Source organism: Phaenicophaeus curvirostris, chromosome 2 (genome assembly GCF_032191515.1).
Source record: "Phaenicophaeus curvirostris isolate KB17595 chromosome 2, BPBGC_Pcur_1.0, whole genome shotgun sequence".
In the NCBI taxonomy this organism is placed as follows: domain Eukaryota; kingdom Metazoa; phylum Chordata; class Aves; order Cuculiformes; family Cuculidae; genus Phaenicophaeus; species Phaenicophaeus curvirostris.
Window position 1 is genome coordinate 27,145,807 of NC_091393.1, and position 20,853 is coordinate 27,166,659.

The 20,853-nt window shown below is 38.4% G+C and overlaps 1 protein-coding gene across 2 annotated transcripts in view; it reads left to right on the plus strand.

The window, feature by feature from the left end:
* Nucleotides 1-20,853, plus strand: part of SNTG2 (syntrophin gamma 2) — a 269,256-nt gene that overhangs the window by 146,051 nt on the left and 102,352 nt on the right. For both annotated transcript variants that reach the window (XM_069851590.1, XM_069851589.1), the window contains exons 5-6: nt 5,881-5,924; nt 6,040-6,081. In XM_069851590.1, the coding sequence (XP_069707691.1) occupies nt 5,881-5,924; nt 6,040-6,081 (86 nt within the window). The remainder of the gene's footprint in view (nt 1-5,880; nt 5,925-6,039; nt 6,082-20,853) is intronic.

Here is a 20,853-nt window from a genome sequence, read left to right on the forward strand (position 1 = left end):
ACAAAGTCTGCATTTTTGCTCTCAGATTTACTGTCACCACAGAGCAAGAAATTACATTTAATCAACTGTGTTCATTTCCTTGTAGGATTTAACATTTTTGCTATGCTCCCCCTAATTTTCCTATCCTAAAACCTGCACTTTTTTATACAGAACAAAAATAATGATTTTGACTTTTGAACTCAAGAGTGCCCATTTCTTGATATAAATCACAGTTTCCTGACTTTTCCCATATTAGCACTTATAAGAACAGGGTTAAAAATAGTCTTTTGACCAAGGTAGTAATGTAGTCTCTATTCCCACTTCTTGTACACATCAGCTTTCCAGATAGGATGCCCACTCTGTAACTTCACCAATTGTTTTAATGTTACAAGGAAAATGCAGCCTTACGTTGCGTGCAAGACCCTACTTGGTGGAGTGGATAGAACAGAAAAAGACTGGATTTATTTGCACTTCTTTTACAAAACAAAATCAGAAGGAATTTACAGTTACTAACTTGTGCGTAGTCCTAGGCAGTTCTTGGTGTCACTCAGGCACATTTTGCTGTATGCCGAACTGATGGGAAAACTATGTTCAGATTGATCCGCTCTTGCTCAGATGCTTGGGTGAAAGGTAGAGTCTTTCCTGGTCGTGCCTGTTATAGTTTGTGCTGTTCTTCATGCAGTCCAAGCTGAAGAGAAAGCAGTTCTGACTTCCCAGACCAAGCTAGCTGTGTCTCAACTTTGCAGATACAACGCTGCATTTCTATGCAGTTATGCAAAGCACTAGCTAAAATACTGTTCAGCAGGATGGCCTCGGCTTTTCACCAGTCTCATGGTTTAGTGTTTGATAGGAATGGTTGGACTCGATGGTCCGGTGGGTCTCTTCCAGCCTGGTTATTCTATGATTCTATGACTCTATAACCTATTCCCAGAGTAGCATTTTTATTCACTGATCTTTGAGTCAGCAGGGCATTCACTTTGCCATCAAGGCATTCATGGTATTGAGGAGGATAAGTAGGGTAAAGGGGACGTAGCACTAATTGTTGTAGCACATGCTTCATTTTCTGTTGCAGTCTAGTACACTTCTGCTTATCACTATTTCTGCTTATATTGTTTCCAAAGTCTTTTTTTCTGGCTGTGTTTAATTCCCTGCTACTAAAATATAATTTCAAGTAAAACTTTAAGAAGTATACTGGATTATAAAAAAAAATTATCTATTTCTCTATACAAGCTTATTTGCTTCTTGGTATCCTTAAGCTTTTGCTTAAGTGGTTTTTTTTTGGGTTTTTTTTAGTATTGATTCATAGTATTGATTTAGTATTGATTCATTTTACATACAGTGACTGATAATAGCAGAGCAGCTTTTCACAGACACTTTCGCATATGAGGATATTTTCCAGTGTTTCCCACACAGCCTGGAATGTTTAACTAAAAGTTAATGGTTTTGTCACGTAGAGAACATATGACTTAATGAAACCATCAGTAGAAATCTTGCCTTCAGATTTAAAATATGACTTAGAGAAACAAGACTGCCTTTTTGTCTTTCCAAGAAGTTTTCCAGTCACTTTATTTCCTATTTACTTGTAAAGTATATTGTGAATGCTGCATCGTAGTCACATATTGTGTGCAATTTGATACAAGTGGTGTCCCCAGAACTCAGTGCTGGTTCCAGCCCTGTTCAATGTCTTTATCAATGACCTGGATGAAGGCATCAAGTGCACCCTTAGCAAGTTTGCGGATGACACTAAGCTGGGTGGAAGTGTCGATCTGCTGGAGGGTAGGGAGGCTCCAAAGGGATCTGAACAGGCTGGACCGCTGGGCAGAGTCCAATGGCATGAGGTTTAACAAGGCCAAATGCCGGGTCCTGCACTTGGGGCACAACAACCCTGAGCAGTGCTACAGACTAGGAGAAGTCTGTCTAGAAAGCTGCCTGGAGGAGAGGGACCTGGGGGTGTTGGTTGACAGCAACTGAACATGAGCCAGCAGTGGCCCATGTGGCCAAGAAGGCCAATGGCATCTTGGCTTGGATCAGAAACGGCGTGACCAGCAGGTCCAGGGAGGTTCTTCTCCCTCTGTGCTCGGCACTGGTGAGACCGCTCCTCGAATCCTGTGTTCAGTTCTCACCACAAGAAGGATGTTGAGGCTCTGGAGCGAGTCCAGAGAAGAGCAACGAAGCTGGTGAGGGGGCTGGAGAACAGGTCTTATGAGGAGCGGCTGAGAGAGCTGGGGGTGTTCAGCCTGGAGAAGAAGAGGCTGAGGGGAGACCTCATTGCTCTCTACAGCTACCTGAATGGAGGTTGTGGAGAGGAGGGAGCTGGGCTCTTCTCCCAAGTAACGGGAGACAGGATAAGAGGGAATGGCCTCAAGCTCCACCAGGGGAGGTTCAGGCTGGACATTAGGAAAAAATCTTTCACAGAAAGGGTCACTGGGCACTGGCAGAGGCTGTCCAGGGAGGTGGTAGAGTCATCTTGCCTGGAGATGTTTAAGAGATGGGTGGATGAGATGCTGAGGGGCATGGTTAAGAGGTTAATAGGAATGGTTGGACATGATGATCCGGTGGGTCTTTTCCAACCTAGTGATTCTGTGATCTTTAAAAAACTATTTTTGTTAGAAACCATCACTGGTTTTAAATTATAGACAATTGACTAAACCCGAAGTGTTTCATCACTGAACTGCGAGCATAGTTTACCAGAGGATTGACACTGGCCGTGACAGCAGCAGCAACCTAGGTGTCTACATAATTGGGTTAGTTTGCAGTATAATGCACTTCTGGACAAATACCCTGGTTGCCCTCATTCTCTGGGCTTTGCTTCAGCTTACAGAGAATTTGGCATTGATCACATAATGCTCTTTCTCTCATTTTCTTACTTGTGCAGCTTTGATTGTGTGTGAAGCCTCTGCAAGCAGAATTAAATTGCTTTCTGCTCTTAAAGTGTAAAATTTATTGGCTAACACACCATAGGTCACTGGGGATATCACCTGTACTCATCACCCTTGTGGGGTGACCAATGTGTTTGCTGGCCTGGGAGTGAACAGTCAGGAGGGAAAGGTCAAGCCTCTTTTGCTCCTTGGAGGGATTTCTCTTCAGCGCTGCTGAGTTCCCATCCTTCACCTACCTGTTTTACTTCCTTGAGATTCTATACCTTTTCACATCAGTGCTTTTCCTCTTCAGTCCTCGAGCTGTTAACTAGCCCTATCTACAGAATTTTACCTATGTCTGGAATTTCACCTTTCCTGTTTTGCATGGATACTAGTCTATATATTTTATCATAACTTTTGTTAAAACTAAGACATTTTCTGAGAAAACTTAGACATGATTACAGAAGAGTTGCTGTTGTGTTATTATGCTGTGAGTCATGGATAGCTGAGCATCTAGGAGGATGACGATATCTACCTGCCTGCAAATCTTCATGACACGCTCTTGCATCAGGATCTCATCTTTCATCCAAATATTTTCTGGCTCACTACGCTTTCTTTTCTTACCAGCTCTATGTCTTTCTGTTTTCACCTTTTACAGACTTTCTTTTAAAACTCGTCATTCACATCTCCACCCCTCTTTCTTTTATTGTGCTTCTTTTTCAATATTGCTGTTTCCAGCTGAGCTTTGCAACGGTGACAGCTGCTTCAGCCTCCCAGAAAAGCCAACAAGATGAGGCTTCAGGAAAACAATGCTGCCTGCTGCACACACGTGCCATCCTCATCACATCTGTGTCCCGCAGGTCAACTGACTGGAGCTTGTTGAAGTGTAAATAAACACATCTGCCTTGCTGCAGTGAGTTGCAGTGTGAGTCCTACTGCAACCCACACACAAACAGAATAATGTCCCAGTACTGGCTTAGTAGGGGTGTTCTCCTGAAGCAGGTTGAGAATCATTCTGTTAGTTACGCCTCATTCAGTTGATGTCTAGACTCTGCACCAATTCAAGTTGCAAGGATCGTTATATTACCTGTAAAGATGATCTGCTTTTCTATAGGTGGCTGTTGCAGCTATTACTGGCACCAGGAGAGCGTCGCTGTGTGGCACCATGGGCTCCTTAAGGGGCCACAAAATATAAAGTTTTGTAAAAAAGCTTTCCTTAGGAAGCTTCCCATCACCTGGGAGCATTCAGACTGGGAGAGCAGTCTAAGTGATCTGCAGTAAAATCACTCAAACCCATACAATGTGTGTGTAAGGAGCCTCAGCTCCAACTGCTTCAATTCCTGATCAATCCTCATTCTATGTCATCACTAGTTAATACAGACATAGTCAAAAACAGGCTGCCCAGGGAGGGGGTTGAGGCACCTTCCCTGGAGGGGTTTAAGGCACAGGTGGACAAGGTGCTGAGGGACATGGTTTAGTGTTTGATAGGAATGGTTGGACTCGATGATCCGGTGGGTCTCTTCCAACCTGTTTATTCTATGATTCTATGAAAAATGATCCACTCAGTTCTGAGTCAGTCACACACAGTGGGCAAGATGTGCACCCTTTGACTTTATCCTTTTGTTATTTCCCACAACTGGAATTTCAAACAGAGCATCTTCCTTCCATCTCTAATTCAAGTACCCTCCTGCTTTCCTTAGGCAGTCCAATAGCCCTATTGCAAGCATTGAATTAAAAATTATTCACGTTTTTCACTGCTGATATATGAATTACTGATGTCTTGAACAGAAGTCTAGTTTTGAGATGCCCAGTGTAATGTTCAGCACTTCTAGCAATGTATGTACTCAAGATAGGATACTTTGCATCACTTCATGATGGTTTTGAACTGCTTTATTCAGTAGCATTTCTGTACATGGATACCTCTCTTCTGTACCAGCTATTACAAATTGTGTGCATGTTTTAGAATACAAAGCATGGTAAGAGGTGGTATAAAGACCTTCAAGACAACTTGTAGCATGATATTTAAAATAATTCCTAAGTACAGATAAAAGTATGACTAAGGAACTGTTATCTTTTATCTGTCAAAGGAATGATGAAAGATCTATTAGTAAGATAAATTTAAAATAATAAAACTATTTTGTACCAAAGGTACATTTGTAGTGACAAAAGCTATGTCGCAGAAATGGTAAAATACTCTATGCAGGTGGTTTCTTTTCTTTTTTACCTCTATTTCCATCTCTTAAAATGCTCTCTTTGTTAACATTTTTTTTTTTTGCATTCTTCAAAGCCTCAGGCTGTGACCTTGTAAGCTCGTATATAAGAATAATATGCCTTATTTAGTCATATCAGTCTTTACAGGTTCAGAGGCTTACTTTCAATTAAGTAATAAATTCTAAGAGATAAACATGTTCAAATTCCACTAAAAAGTAAAAAAAAAAAAAAAATTAAAAGTGAGAAAATACACCTCAAAAATATCATTGTATCTGTACAAAACTGTTTGCATTTTCATTACATTATTCCCATTAACTCTGTGAGGCAGGAAACATTTGAATTACAAAGTAGAATAATGTATTTTGTTTTTTCCCAGAAACAAAGCTAACTAAAAATCCATGTTAAAGACTGTATTAAATTCTAGGCACAACCTCATTAATTATAGCAGTCCCTGTAAAATTGTTCAGGGGAAAAGAATTGTGAAGTAGTTTCAGAAATTCCCATTTCCCTTTCATGGAAGAAGAATGAGAAGTGTGAATCACACTTTCCACATAATTTAATGAAACCCTTCATTAGTGGGAAATGATATTTGTATTCTATATTTAATAAAGTTCTTTGTGCATGGGAAGTAACTCTCTTAATTTGTTCAAAATTGCTAGGAACATCTTACTTTTATAGGATGAATACTGGTTGCTAAGCCATTGATATTTTCAGAGGCAAATCAGTTTGAAATGAAGGTTAAGAGTATGGTAAACCAATTGCTGAAAAAGATTATAGCATTATTTTTCAGTACTAATTCCAATTAAAATGTATTCCTTCTGCAATCCCACAGCTGACCAAACAGGAATGTTATTTATAGGAGATGCTATAATACAGGTCAGTAATCATTCACTTTTTCCACAGATGTTTGTTTCATACTTGTTTTTATGTTAATTTCCTTAACTAACTTACACATTGCAAATCATTTTCTCCCTGTCATATCTGGTTTTAGGTTAATGGTATAAATGTAGAAAGTGCCACCCATGAAGAAGTGGTAAGTCATTACACTTTGATTTTTTTTTAAAGGTGTCCAGTATATTCTGTGTCCATAACTGTTCTGTCTCCAGCCTTGCTCCAGGAGTTTCCTCTTTTTTACTATAAAGACGCGGTGTTATAGACAGGTTTGTTACATATGTGATAACTAAAAGCTTAATTTTAACTGTTAGCGTTCATTATAGTTTCTCCACTCTTACTGTACTCTTCTTGACAGTAAGGTACGTGCACTTGTAGCACACAGGTACTGTTCCAAAGCCAAATTTTCATCGTTTCTTACAGTTTCTACATCCTTCAGATAAAATAAGCATTTCAAAGCACAAAATAAGGCAAAAAAGCAAAATCCTGGCAGGTTACCTCTGTTCTGTTTGTCAGGATGCAATTGCTCTTCCTAAAACAGGAACTATATCACATATATCAATGAACACATGATCTTTTCTTTTTTTTTTTTTTTCCACTGTAAACTGTGCACTGGGCTGCTTGCCATGAAAATTCAATGGAACACAAAAAGTTAAAAGGCCTTTAGTGTTTAAGAATGAATGGTGAAAGTACAAAAAACTTAAGTTGCTTTTATCATCATGCTACTATATGTACCAAAATATCCTTTGGTGATCACAATTAGTCTTTCAGGGGTTGTAGATAAATTGAATAATTTTCTCTATATTAAAATGCATATATAATGTATGTGTATGCACATATAACGTATGTCTCTATGTGTACACATACAGTCTTTATGGATTATGCCTTTTATATAGTCCCTGATCCACTGGGATTGCTAGTGCTCCTAAAGGGTTCACCTGCTGGGGTGGTGCATTTAAATGTTAATAAAATTCCCACCTTCTTAGCGCTGCAGGAACAAGGATTGAACTAGTTTACTAGATAATCTGATTTAACCTACTGTAATAACAGCACTTAAAAATACATGGGGTGAACGTCATGATCCTGATAGGGTATTTAAAAACTTTGAATCCCATTGCCTTCTTATCCTTGCATGCACTGAAAAATAGAAAATCTAATTAATGTTTCGCTACTTATTTTTTAAATGTGCGTTTCTGTGGGAACCTGGGGATTCCTGATGGGAAATGCATAAAGGAACATGGTTATTTACTTTGGAAAGTAACATGATCTAATTTCAGTTGTGCCCTGTTTATATTTATGTGCCATATATTGTTGTGGACAGTGATGGAGCACACAGTGCTCCTGTTTCATGTTGTGAATTCTCAAGTCTTACAGAAATATAGAAAGTAATAACAGTAGCATACAATGTCAAGTTGTTTCTTAATACTAGGGAAGAGTGGGAGGAATCCAGAGAGCAGTGATGTTACATGATTTTAAATTTCATCTTACTCTTCAGTAATTTTAGGATGCTAAATATCAGATTTTGTGGAAGTTTCTTTATTAGGAAGAAAGAAACATGCTTTAACATTGCTTTTTTTGGATACCTCCTGTCTTTAAACCTGAGCGCACATATTGGACACATCCTAATTGGTAGCTGGTAATCTCAAAGGTTATGGAGCTAGATATAATAAATAATAAAGAAATCTTGGACCATCAAGACCATACACATATGCAAGAAAGAGAAGAATACAGAGAATATACAAATATCTCAGCTTCAGGCTGGGAAGAGATTGAGACACACATCTTTATCTTAGTTTTCATGCCCAAGATTGTACAGCACACTGTGGAAGGTAGGCACAATTTTTGCATAGCTTTGCATCTGATGATGTTCAGTTCAGAGGAAGCTTGGGACTGAAGAATGGAATTATTGTGATTGGTTCTTGCATGATATACTGACTCCATTGTATTCATATTCATGGTAATGTTCAAGAAATGGACCCAGGTCTTCCAGTGAGGATTTTATTTGCTTAAAAGTCAAATTATTGAAATGGTTTTTCACATTGCTTTATAGAATTAAGGTTGCAAGGACTTCTCTTGGGAAGAAATAAATAGGTGTTACTTTCTTCTTCGAAAGAACGCTGCTTCTTTAGCATTTTCAGTCCTTAGATACTTGCTTCTGAACATCAAATAAAAAAAAAAACCAAACACATCAATTGTTACTCTATCTTACCTATTGGTGTTTTAACGAGAGGTAAGCCAGAAGTTCCAGAATATTCAAAAATATCCAGAATATTTTTACCATTGCGTGTTCTCCAGTGGGCTTAAGGTGAATATCTTAAAGCAACATTCTGGCAGCATTACTTCCACTTTCCCCTCCACTTCATACTTGGCCCCAGTTGGAGAATCACCTCCATAGCATCACTCAGACTAACGCATTGAAAAGCACAGAGGATGAGAGACGACTGGGAACCTGTTGATTTTGGAAGCCATTGAGACAAATCAGTGCTCTTGAGCACAAATCAAATCTCTTGAGTAGGTGTATCCGAATAGTAATAACACGTTTCATAGCATCTGTTCCCTGTGCTGCCTACAGTCTGTTTTCACCTGAATGGCTGATACCTTGGCCCCATCCTGTTCCTATACATCACTTCCAACAATTCTATACAAATAGCCCTGATAGGCTGCTGCCCCCGCAACAGTGATGAATGCCAGTTTGAGAATGGATAAGTTAAGGTTTAGTATCTTCAAGGTGTATTCTAAGGCTTCTTGCCTCGCCTTACAATTATGAAAATGTTGTTGAATTCTGTTTGAAAATGCAGTGGGCACTTGCCCTTCTTCTGGGTTAAAGAAAAGCAGAAGTGCATCCTATAGGTTATTTTGGTTTTTTCTCTCTTTTTGTCATTGAGGTATTTCATGCAGTTGGAAATACAGTTTAACAAAATGCTTAGTCTAAGCTGAAACAAAATAATTTAATGAATAGTATTTAGGTTTTTAACTGTTTTATTTCATTTCTCAGGTTGACTGTACGCAGATAATGCCAGTTCACATTCACTCCCTGTGCAGTGCTTTTCCAGTCCGCAGTGCAAAGCAGTGTAGGAAAAAAAAAACTGTTATCCCCTGTTTCCTGTTTATTGGTAGTTATCAGCTGATTCACTGACAACTCTATCTCAGAAGAGCATCTACAGCAGCCCTAAGTGACACGGGCTTTGACAGTCTTATCAGCAAGGCAGAAATTATGTGGGCAAAGAAACTAAACTTGCTTTCATTACTTGGAGGTGATCTCTGTAGGTCAAGATAAATGTAGCTGTATGATCTTGCGGTCCCTTTCTTGGTGTTGATTAATACCATCAGGCTGAATCTCTAGAGTAATTACAGACAATCTCAGTAAAGCACAGAGTCAGGTCTATTGTGAATTGGTGAACTGCCCTCCTGCTGCTTGGATTATTACTGCACATACAAAACTTCCTGAAAGTTATTTCCCCACAAAACAGTGAAGTTACATCCCTTAAGGATTGTTTCCCACTACCAAAGAAAGCACTCCAGAAGCATCAGTGTAACACAGCACAATGCTTCTCTTTGCCCTTTGTATGGGATTTCAATAGAAGCATTAAACAAAACGTGCTGGAACAGCTGTAGGCCATATGGCTGAGTGGAGCTCCAGAAGGAAAAGAGATCTCAGTGGGCCAGGAGACAGATCCACAAAAAGACTTTTTCACTACCACAACTCGCTATCTTAATCAGAGTGAGATTGGATAAATGGGTCAGGTGGTAGACAAAGGGGATGATTCTATCAGATTTGAGGTGAGGTAGGCTATTGCCAAAGAATGGAAGATATTTTTTTTCTAATTTATCAAAATTATAACACTGAATTTTTATGAAATAATTACTGAGATTTCTCATCCAAAGTAAAAATCTCCTTATTTGAATATGAGGGGGTAGGGCTGCAATTTAAAAGGAATGCTTCAAAAAGTTGGTTTCATTTAATGACCTTAAGCTCAGCACTGGTGAGACCGCACCTCGAATACTGTGTTCAGTTTTGGTCCCCTCACTACAAGAAGGACATTGACGTGCTGAAGCACATCCAGAGAAGGGGAACGGAGCTGGGGAAGGGGCTGGAGAACAAATCATATGAGGAGCAGCTGATGGAGCTGGGGTTGTTTAGCCTGGAGAAGAGGAGGCTGAGGGGAGACCTTATCTCTGTCTACAACTGCGTGAAAGGAGGTTGTAGTGAGGTGGGGGTTGGTCTCTTCTCCCAAGTGACAGGTGATAGGATGAGAAGGAATGGCCTCAAGCTGTGTCAGGGGAGGTTCGGATTGGATATTAGGAAATATTTCTTCACCAAAAGGGTTCTTGGGCACTGGCAGAGGCTGCCCAGGGAAGTGATGGAGTCCCCATTCATGGAGGTGTTTAAAAGATGGGTAGATGACATGTTCAGGGATATGATTTACCAGTGGACAGGTACGGTTGGAATTAATGATCGCAAAGGTCTTTTCCAACCTAGTGATTCTATCATTCTATGATTCTTTCAGCTTTTTGGAATCAGCTGTTTGTCAGTGACTGTTATTTATAGGTTGAACGTGTTGATAATGATGCACTTGTCTCCTTACCTGTTAGGAAGTTAATATTTCTCACCTCTGCTAGATTGTATACCTTCAGAGCATGTGCACTTGAACACAAACGTGACACATAAACATCTAAATTGAAATTTATATTGAATTTAGCGATAAGTCTGAATGATCTGTTTAATGTCTTTTAAAAAGGAAACCTTCAGTGTACTTTTTTGAGGGTCCATGGTTCCCTATGCCTTTTTATTTGATGAGAGTAGAGGTTATTTAATTTTCTGGCATGGCATGAACCTAGCACTGCAATAATATTTGCTTGAAAAAATGACTTGCATCATATGCAAGGTTTTTAAGGTGTGCAAAATAAGGAATCCCACTGATAAATTCCATTTAGGGTTCAGAGAACACATAAACCATCAGCTTTGAGTTTTACATAACATTTCTAGGTTTGGACACTTAGAAACATCACTGAAGAAGGTAGTGTTGCAATGCTCTTAGGCTGGACATTGGGAAAAAATTTTTCACAGAAAGGGTCACTGGGCACTAGCAGAGGCTGCCCAGGGAGGGGGTTGAGTCACCTTCCCTGGAGGTGTTTAAGGCACGGGTGGACGAGGTGCTAAGGGGCATGGCTTAGTGTTTGATAGGAACGGTTGGACTCGATGATCCAGTGGGTCTCTTCCAACCTGGTTATTCTATGATTCTATGATTCTAATGCATTAAGTTATTATAATATAGGAACTTAGAGATTCGGGGTACTTGTCCAGAAAGCAAGAGGTTAAGGATGGAGGACTCACCTAAATTGTAGGAAATGATAACTGCATGTTTTGTCTCTGTAGAGAGTCCCATGTTTTCTAACTGTGTCAGTCAGGTTAGGTGAGAGGCATTGCAGCAACTCTTTGAAAAGCAATGAGACTTGGGTGGTCCCAGTTCACACTGTGTTGCATTCTGCACTTAACATTGTTAACATCATAGAAATGATTTAATCAGTGTGAACCTATCAAAGGTTATTGAGTAATTATTTTGACTTACTTCATTTTCATCTGGAACCATGATCTCCAACATATACAGGACCTACAAGAAAGCTGGATAGGGACCTTTTACAAGGGCATAGTAGTGATAGGATGAAAGGGAATGGCCTTTAATTAGAAGGGGAAAGATTTAGACTAGACATTAAGAAGAAATTCTTCATGATGAGGGTGTTGAAACATTGTCACAGGTTTCCCAGGGCAGTTGCAGGGGGGTTGGAACTGGGTGGGCTTTTAAGGTCCCTTCCAACCCAAACCATTCTACAGTTCTATCATTCTGTGATTCTAAATTCAGTCATTTACTTCAAGATGGGATTTCTGAAGTGTCATCCGTCAATATAGTTTAAACACACTTCTTGCTGCTTGCATTCTGGGGTGTGAAGACCTTTTTTGTAAATACCAAACTCAAGGTTACAAATCTTGCTTTGTGATCCGAGGGACTATGAAATGGATCTGGATGGGATGGAGTTAATTTTCTTCACAGGAGCCAGTATGGTGCTGTATTTTGGTTTGTGACTAAGACAATGTTAATAACACACAAGTGGTTTTTTTTATTTGTTTGATTTTTTTTTACTGAAGAGCTGTGCTTGCACACCATCAAAGCTTCTTCTTTTTTACCACTCTTCCCTCTCTCAATGAGTAGGGTGAGAGTGGGCAAGAAGTTGGAAGGGGACACAACCAGGACAGGTAACCCAAACTGAACAGAGGGATTTTCTGTGCCATGTAACATTATGCTCAACAGTAAAAACTGCAGGGAGGGTTTTCTGAGGAAGTAGCCACTGCTTGTGGATTGACTGGACATCAGTCTACTTGTAGGAGGTAGAGTGGCATTGCTTTGGTTTTACTTGTTTTGCTTTTACTTTTGTCTTTGCTTCACTTATTAAACTGTCTTTATCTCAAAGGTTTTGATGCTTTGTTCTTCCTATTTTCTCCTCATTCCTGCTGGTGGGGGAAGTGAAAGGGCAGCTGTGTGGGTGCGTAGATGCTGGCTGGGGTCATTCCACCACATACTGCTAAAAAGCATAAGTAGAGATACTGAATTCCTCCACTAGCACCAGCCATAGTGATAAGTGATCCCATTAAGGGACAGAAGCAAGTATACGCTTCTTTATTTTTTGGTATTTGATTTGATGGTAATTTTTTCCTGTTTCTTAATCTTTTGGTGATTTGATTGTTTTGGTTTGTTGTTTGTTTGTTTTAATGGTAGCTCCAATGTTTTCAAGCATTTTCTTCAGGCTTTTTATTTTGTTTTTTTCACGATATCGTGGCAGGATCCCTTGGTGGTTAGACTTTTTTTGCCTTTTGTTCTTAATTTCTACCATTTTAGAAAATCTACTGATTCTTCCTTACAGCATGTGAGGAGTGACACTGAACAGACACAAACTCAGTGAACCTGTATTGTACTAAATGGAATATTGTGTGGAATGATCTGTCAGTTTGGCACATAGTTGTAAAGACCTAAGACCTACTGGGGAAAAAAACATGGGAGAGAAGGCTACGGGATCTCAGAATTTTAGGAAAAGACATCTGTTTGTTCTGTCTGCTACCTAACATCTTCACAACTGGCACTCTGAAGATGCTTATGTAGGTAGCTGATCTTCACAGAATCATAGAATAGTTTGGGTTGCAAGGGGCCTTAAAGATCATCCAGTTCCACCCCTGCCATGGGCAGGGACACCTCCCACTGGATCAGGCTGCCCAAGGACCATCCAACCTGGCCTTGAACACCTCCAGGGATGGGGCAGCCACAGCTTCCCTGGGATCCTGTTCCAGTGTCTCAACACCCTCGTGGTGAAGAAATTCTTTCTAATGTCTAGTCCAAATCTTCCCCTCTCCGAATTAAAGCCATTCTCCCTGTCCTATCTTTCCATGCTCTTGTAAACAGTCCCTCCCCAGCTTTTCTTTAGCCCTCTTTAACCTTCAGGTGCTGGAAGGCCTCTATAAAGTCTCCTTGGAGCTTTCTCTTCTCCGGGCTGAACAACCCCAACTTTCTCAGTCTGTGCTCCAGCCCCCTGATAATAATCATAGCCAGTAATACAGTCTTGATTGCACTAAATATGTGGTTCATTTTCTTGACCCTTGAACTTCCAGCAAGGTTAAAAGGTGATTATTTCTCTGTAAGCCAAAAAACTAGCTGGTCTCTCGGCAACAATTTCACAACAAACTGGCCTTCCTTGTTTCCCCTTCTATTTACTTGATTTTGCTTGTCTCCACAATTCTAAAACTATCTCACCTCAGTTCTGGCTAAGAGTATGGGCAGAAGCATGAATAACTCAAAATCATGACTGAGGAAAATCCTACTTTTACAATAGGTAATAAAATAGACCGTAAAAAATCAAAAATAATTTATTTTCCTTGAAAAAATAAGTTTATTTTTAGAAATTATGTATTGGTGTGGAGAGACTGTGAATACAGAAAATGTTAATTCAGAGGTTTATATAGTTTCTGTATTGCTCATCTAAGAGAAAAATTCATTTTGTTTCCGTGGTGGCTAATCAGGTTATCAAGCTGTACAACACAAAACGAAGAGTCAGTTCTCCTGAGGGGGTAGAGAAGGAAAAGCAGAGGTGATAACTAATTTGGATGAAATTCACAATGAAGGGATGCCACCTGATATCCACTTGGCTGGGGCTTCAAAACACGCACAATAAACTGCAAAAGCACATGAAACATAAGGTGACTGTTTACTGATTCAACAGCATTTTTCAGGTTGGTAAGAACCAGAGAGTTTAGGATTGAAAGGTACCTTAATAATCATGTAGTCCAATCCCCCCTGCCATGGGTTAGGGACACCTCCCACTAGATCAGGTTGCTCAGAGCCCCATCCAACCTGGTCTTGAGTAATTTCTTGAGCTGATTTCTGACACTGACCTACAACATCACTGGATGGTAGAAAAGAAATGTTGAGGTTTTTACCTATTAATTTTTCTGTGACTCGATTTTGTGTATGAAATATGATTTATTTACTTTGTGTTTAGGTGTATTTTCTTTACAATGTGTTGCTGTTTCCATTATTTCTTTATCTGAAAAACTTGAGGCATGGAACTTGGAACTTGACTGGCATAAGATTTCGATCTACCCCAGCCTAAGAGGCTTCCTCTAGTTATACACAGACATATCAACAGAAACAACATGGGTAGAATCCATCAGCCCTAAATATTATTGAGAGCAAGATTGCTGAAATGATCTCAGACTCTGACTGCTTGTTTTCCCCATTATAAGGAAATTTATATTTGGGATCAGCCAAAGCTGGCATGTAGACTTGCAAGGCACTTTCAAACACAATGCAGTTTTCAGATGCAGTTGTATTAGAAACTGCAACATTTCTCTAAGTAATTTTTCATGAAGAACCTCTTTAACCATGAAACATTGAATAAGCTAAAGCATTTTAATATATATTTTAGGGCTAGAGAGATTTCTCCTAAGTAACAGGCTATAGGACAAGAGGAAGTTGCCTCAAGTAATACCGGGGCAGGTTCAGATTAGACAGGAAAAAATTCTTCACCTAAAAGATTGTTGGGCACTGGTGAGGCTGCTCAAGGAGGTGATTGAGTCCCTACCCCTGGAGGCATTTAAAACACAGGGAGATTAAGTGCTTAGGGATCTGGTTTAGTAGTGAACAGGTACAGATGGACTCGATGATCTCAAAGGTCTTTTCCAAACAAGCAATTCTATGATTCTATGAAAAAAATAATACAAAGCTTCTGAACATTTTATTTTCTTTACTTTTTCTTGGTAGTTCTCACACAGTTCCTTTGTCTTTGCCTCAGTCATTCCCAAAAGAATATTTTAGTCATTTATTACATGGACAGCAAATACTGGTTACGGTGAGTAGATTGCTGCAGAACAGCTGCATGCATCAAAGAGCTGAAGTAGGAACTGAAAGAAGTGATACAATGCTAATTTGTGACATTAGAATGCAGTGGGAAGTGCTACTGTTCATAGTTTTCCTGGTTTTTTTCTCTATAGATTTTTAACTGTTTTTTGGGGGGATTTGGTCATGGTAGAACACCAGTCCTGTAACAATGACTGTGAGACAAATGATTAAAAAGTTGTTTTCACCTTGCTTAGGTGAAAAAGGTCTGAGTTTAATTTCATTTCTCCAGGTGTTCATTTTCCATACGTATTCTATATCTTAGCACATAAACTCAGAAAATTATAGTATAACTGAAATTCTGTGGGATGTACAATTCACTGAATGCATCTGGCAGCGTTCCTCATAAAGAAGCAAGATATACTATACATTTGGTCTCCAGTGTCTTTTACATGCAAATGATAAAACTTGCATGCTTTAAAACACATTTTTGCCATTTAAATTTGGACTTTCTTGCACCTTTACTGTGCTTTTGTAAAGGAGGGTGAAATTTCAGAGAAAGATTTAAAAAGATAGAATAACTCATTATGTGTTAAATGTATACTTAAAAAATTACTTCATTTCTGTAATGTCCTTGTGGAAATCAACTTTCTTTCAAGCTTTAAGCGTGTTAAGAAAGTATTCACGATTAAGTAGTTCATATTTCAGTACTACTATTTTACTCCCATCTATTTCACAATCGTTTAATTCCCCAGGTAAGTGAAACAGCAAGAGCTCTGGTATTATGAGCTTTTACAATATCCATAATATTTGAGCACAAAAGCAGAATTATTATAATTAAAACTGATGGAAGAATTCAGCTACCTGGCACAAAGGAGCTGGAGAAGAATTGAAGTCTTTGTTAAGCTATGCACACAAAACGTAGCACATTTTAGACGTCAAGAGAGTGCAACTGGAGTTTTTATAAACACAACCACTTAATTATCGTCTAGAAAGATTTTCAGATATAGTTGAAGAATATAAACCTGGAGGATTAGACTGCCCAAATTTGTTTGCTTGAGAAGGCCTGCAATTGGGATAGAAATGTTTACCTTTCTGCAGATTCTGATTCTGTTTAAACATACACATTTCCAGTCATGCTTAGTCAAATATGTGTACGCCTATTTGAAGTGAAAGTGGCACTTTCAATTAAATCCTATCGTATATCTTGCTTGCATGCCGGATATCTCAGTAGTGATTTAATAAAGTTTTAAGCTAAGAACAGAATATTTGTTTTCTTGTAATGAGGCCTTTTCTGTCTGTTGTGATTTCCTGATACCTGAAAAAAATGCTTTCTTCTTAGAAGTCATGTGTAACAGTAGATGAGCAACAAAACATATTGCTTATTTTAAAATTATGGGTTCTATGGGTCTGAACTCTTTTCAATTATATCATGTTGCTAGCAGTTGAGACTGACCTGAATTTCATATAATCACATAATCATAGAATCATAGAATAGTTTGGGTTGGAAGGGACCTTAAGACCATCCAGTTCCTCTCCCCCTGCCATGGGCAGGGACACCTCCCACTGGATCAGGTGCCCAAGCCCCATCCAACCTGGCCTTGAACCCCTCCAGGGATGGGGCAGCCACAGCTTCCCTGGGCAACCTGGGCCAGGGCCTCACCACCTTCATTGTGAAGAAATTCCTCCTTACGTACTATTTTTCCTTTTCATTGTGAGAAGTTAAGAATTTTTTAAAGCTTTTAGTTTTCCAGATTTATTTGCATTTTTTACTGTTAGATGTTGTGATCTAATTTTCTTCATACGTTTTATTACTTCTTGGTTGTTTACCTGCTGCATTGCAGGCTTGTACATAATCTTCCACCTAGATACTTGTCAAGTCCAAGAATGAATGTGTGAATTTCAAGTGTTTTAGTTGTGAAAAATGTGTACTTCAAGATCATTCATCAGGAGATTCACTTCGTTCAGAATTTATGCTTCGGATTTTTCGTGTAAGTTAGGTGTTTCATCTTAAATTTTCATCTATAGATGCGAGATGGGATTAATTTCATCTGAGTTGTTTGAAGTGTAAGCTTATCATTCAGACTGTCTTTTTTTAGAGCACCTGCAGGTGCTGATTCGTTTTTATCCTAAGATCTTTACTGAGTTCTAGAAAAAGTATTGACAACTGCTTTAGACTTGAATCATTTAAACAGCTAATGTTAAATCATATCACTTCCACTCTTGGATTACAACTAAGCCAGAGGGCCATATGGATAAATTCATTCATCAAAGGCACGTTACTTTGCAATTTTAATTGCTGTTACATTTCTTATCTGTAATGAGACAGAACCTGAATCAAGCAGCCAAACCCCCATCTAAATCTCCGAGCAGTGTGAATATAAGTAATCAGGTATGTTTGAAGGTTTAGAGCAAGCCACAGTGAACACAAGGCACCAGAATTTAATAAGAATGCACATCAGCTGTGATTTGTGCCATTGATTTGCCTGCCTGAGTTAGGTGTATAACATTTCCCTAAAATGGATGTTGACAGTAAAAATGGGAAACAACAAAGATCATTTGGTTTTTGTAAAATATGACTCACATTTTACTCTGCAGGCTCTGGACTGTAGTTAGCTAGATGAGATCTAGCAGCTTCTATTTTGTGTTTTTAACATTTTCTCTGTTCTGTTCTTGAGAAATAGATGTGAAAAACAGAAGCGTAACAAACCCTGGCTTGATGAATGCAATTAGAGATATGCAAAATCTACAAATTAGAGCCAGCCCGAAAATCAAGCATTTCCTTTGATGCCCTTTTCTCCTTCACACATACGAACACAAAAGTAAGTGCATGTACACACACAGTTAGATACAGTAAGTGTATTTAAGCAACTATTTTAAAAGAAAGAAACACTTTTTCAATTCTTCTTTATATTAATATTACATAAGTCAACAGCTGCAACAGTGAACGTTACTCCAAAGTTGCTGGATTTGTTTTTCTGGACTTGTGCAAAAGCTTCAGCACCATATAACAGTGCTTGAGTTAATGACCTTCTGTACTGTTAGTAACTTCTCGTAAGCACTGAACTTGATTTTTCTTTATTCTTATTCTGCGTGTGGTTTGACACTACCACCTTTTCAGATACTACCTAAGAATATAAAGTATATTCAGTATATATGCAGCAGTTTCTAATCTGGTGTTTTATTTTGTTCCATAGTGGTTTGGGGCTGAATTTATCTTCATAATATTTGACTCAGATCTTCCAAAAGTACATTAGACAGTGTGTCTGTCATGCTGTCTCCTCTCATTTCTTGATACATATAAATCTAAATATTTACTATGAACATTCTTTACTTGATATATAATTCTTAGGCTGTGAACTTTCAAGTAACATAATGTTTATATTATGTTACCCTTTCCTGTTATTATTAGGAAGTTGAAATTCTTCCTTGTCATTCCAAAGTCAAACAATTAAAATAATCCACATTTGAGGCTTTTATGAAAAGCCAATTTTAAATAAGAAAATGAATTCTCAGTATCAGTTTTAGTTGAGTTATATTTCTTCCCATTACATATTTCAGTATAAGATTGTGATTATACTATAAATCTTTTGGTTTTGAAATAATCTATTTGTTTTTAAAAAATATTGATTGTGCTGCACTGATTGTAAGCTAAAGTTAGAGCTACTGATACATTTACAACACGATGACAACTGAGATGCCGTCACAAGATACAACAGCATTTGGTGAGAAGATCTTGTATTTCTAGCCAATTTTGAGTTCCTAGTATCCTGGTACTGACCTTCTGACATTTTTTTTGGAAGGGAATTACATCATCACTTTTTTTGAATTGTTGCACCCTGGCTGGATGTAACATGTATTGTCTTCCTAATTTCAAATCAGATCATTTGTTACCTTCCTTGGTACTTGACCTGGGCTTGGATTTTTTATTTTTTTTTTTCCAAGCATCTAACCAAACACCTTTCCACTTCTGAGACTTTTATGTAAGGGTCAGGAATTTAAATAGTTTATTTTTTTTTTTAATTATAATATTATTCAGTACCTGATTATGCACTGAATTATGAAGTGAGGCACATCTGTCTCAAGAGCTTACATGCAATTTTGTAATTAAGTACTTTCTTTTTAAGATAATAAAGTACTTCATTATTTGTTAACTTTATACATACATTTCTACAAAATATATCCATTTAAACTTTATTTGTCAATGACTCCAAAATTCAGAGATTCTATCAGAACAGCGTGACAGAAGAAATTGATTTGCTGCCTTTTATAAACATTTTAGTCACATTTAAATTTGTTTTATGTAGCTGTGAAGTCTCCGATGCAATGTAGTTTAGCATAAATAGTGCAAAGCCATTAGTTGATGTGGCTGAGATAGAGGAACGTCAATTCATTTCAAGGCCTAATGTGGATATTAATGAAGTCTCGAAAGACAAATTCATCAACTGGAGACCGAAAAGTGGCTGCAGTCTAATTTAGATATATTCAAGTGCACACCAAGCTTCTTCAATATTCAGCATAGATATTTTTCATCTCTAGATTAGTTTACATATAGATAATGCAGGTATATGAAATACATATAAAATTTTGTCTGTATGTCTGAACTGTGTTTTCGCATATGGTCCAATGTGACTCTATCACAATTTAGCCCTGGCCTGGCCAATTTTGGCAGCTAAAACCAAGCAGTTGTGCTCCCATTTCCCTTCCCCCCAGGGAAAGGGGAAAGGAAAATGAGAGGGAAAAGATTTGCGGGTTGGAAAATAAAACTACGGCTTTAATGAAATAATTATTATAGTAATGATGATGATGATGATGATGATGATGATAATAATATACACAAATATATGAAATCACACCCCCACCCCTCAATGACTGTACGTCTTCACAAATACTGCAGACCAAACATGAGGGAAAAGATCTGAGGCTAGGAGGGAGCTGAGCTCAGGAATTAGATTCAGGAATGCATGAATCCAGGATCAAACAGACAGACAGGGTCCTCACTGGGCATTGGCCATCAAAGAAGAGTGAGACCCTTGTGATCTCTTAGTTTTATAACGAGTATGATGTATACAGGATAGAATGCTCTGCTAGTCAGTTTAGCATCACTTATCCTGTCCGCCTCTACCTGCAGGCATAGGTTTTGTTTTTTTCACCAGCTCCAGGATGACCTTGTTTTCCATAGGAATAAGTATAAACACTGGTCTTTCTGCATAGCAGTACCCTATGTTATCACTTCTAGGTAGGAACACTGTCTGAAAAACATGCAGTTGACTTTCAGAGAATGAAGTTACTCAGGCAAGACTTGGCTAAAGTAAGAAAACTGATTCTGCTTTAGCTCAAAACGTAACAGACTATTATAAAGCTTTTGAAGAATACAAGCATAATCAGTATATGTGTGTGTAGGTGCCTATATATGTAGCTCAGGTATATATGGCACAATGATAGAGAATGTCTATAAGATATGTGCTATTTTTTAGCTCACATTCAGCTAATCATGGACATATGAGGAATATTCATTTTTAATTTTGATGGTG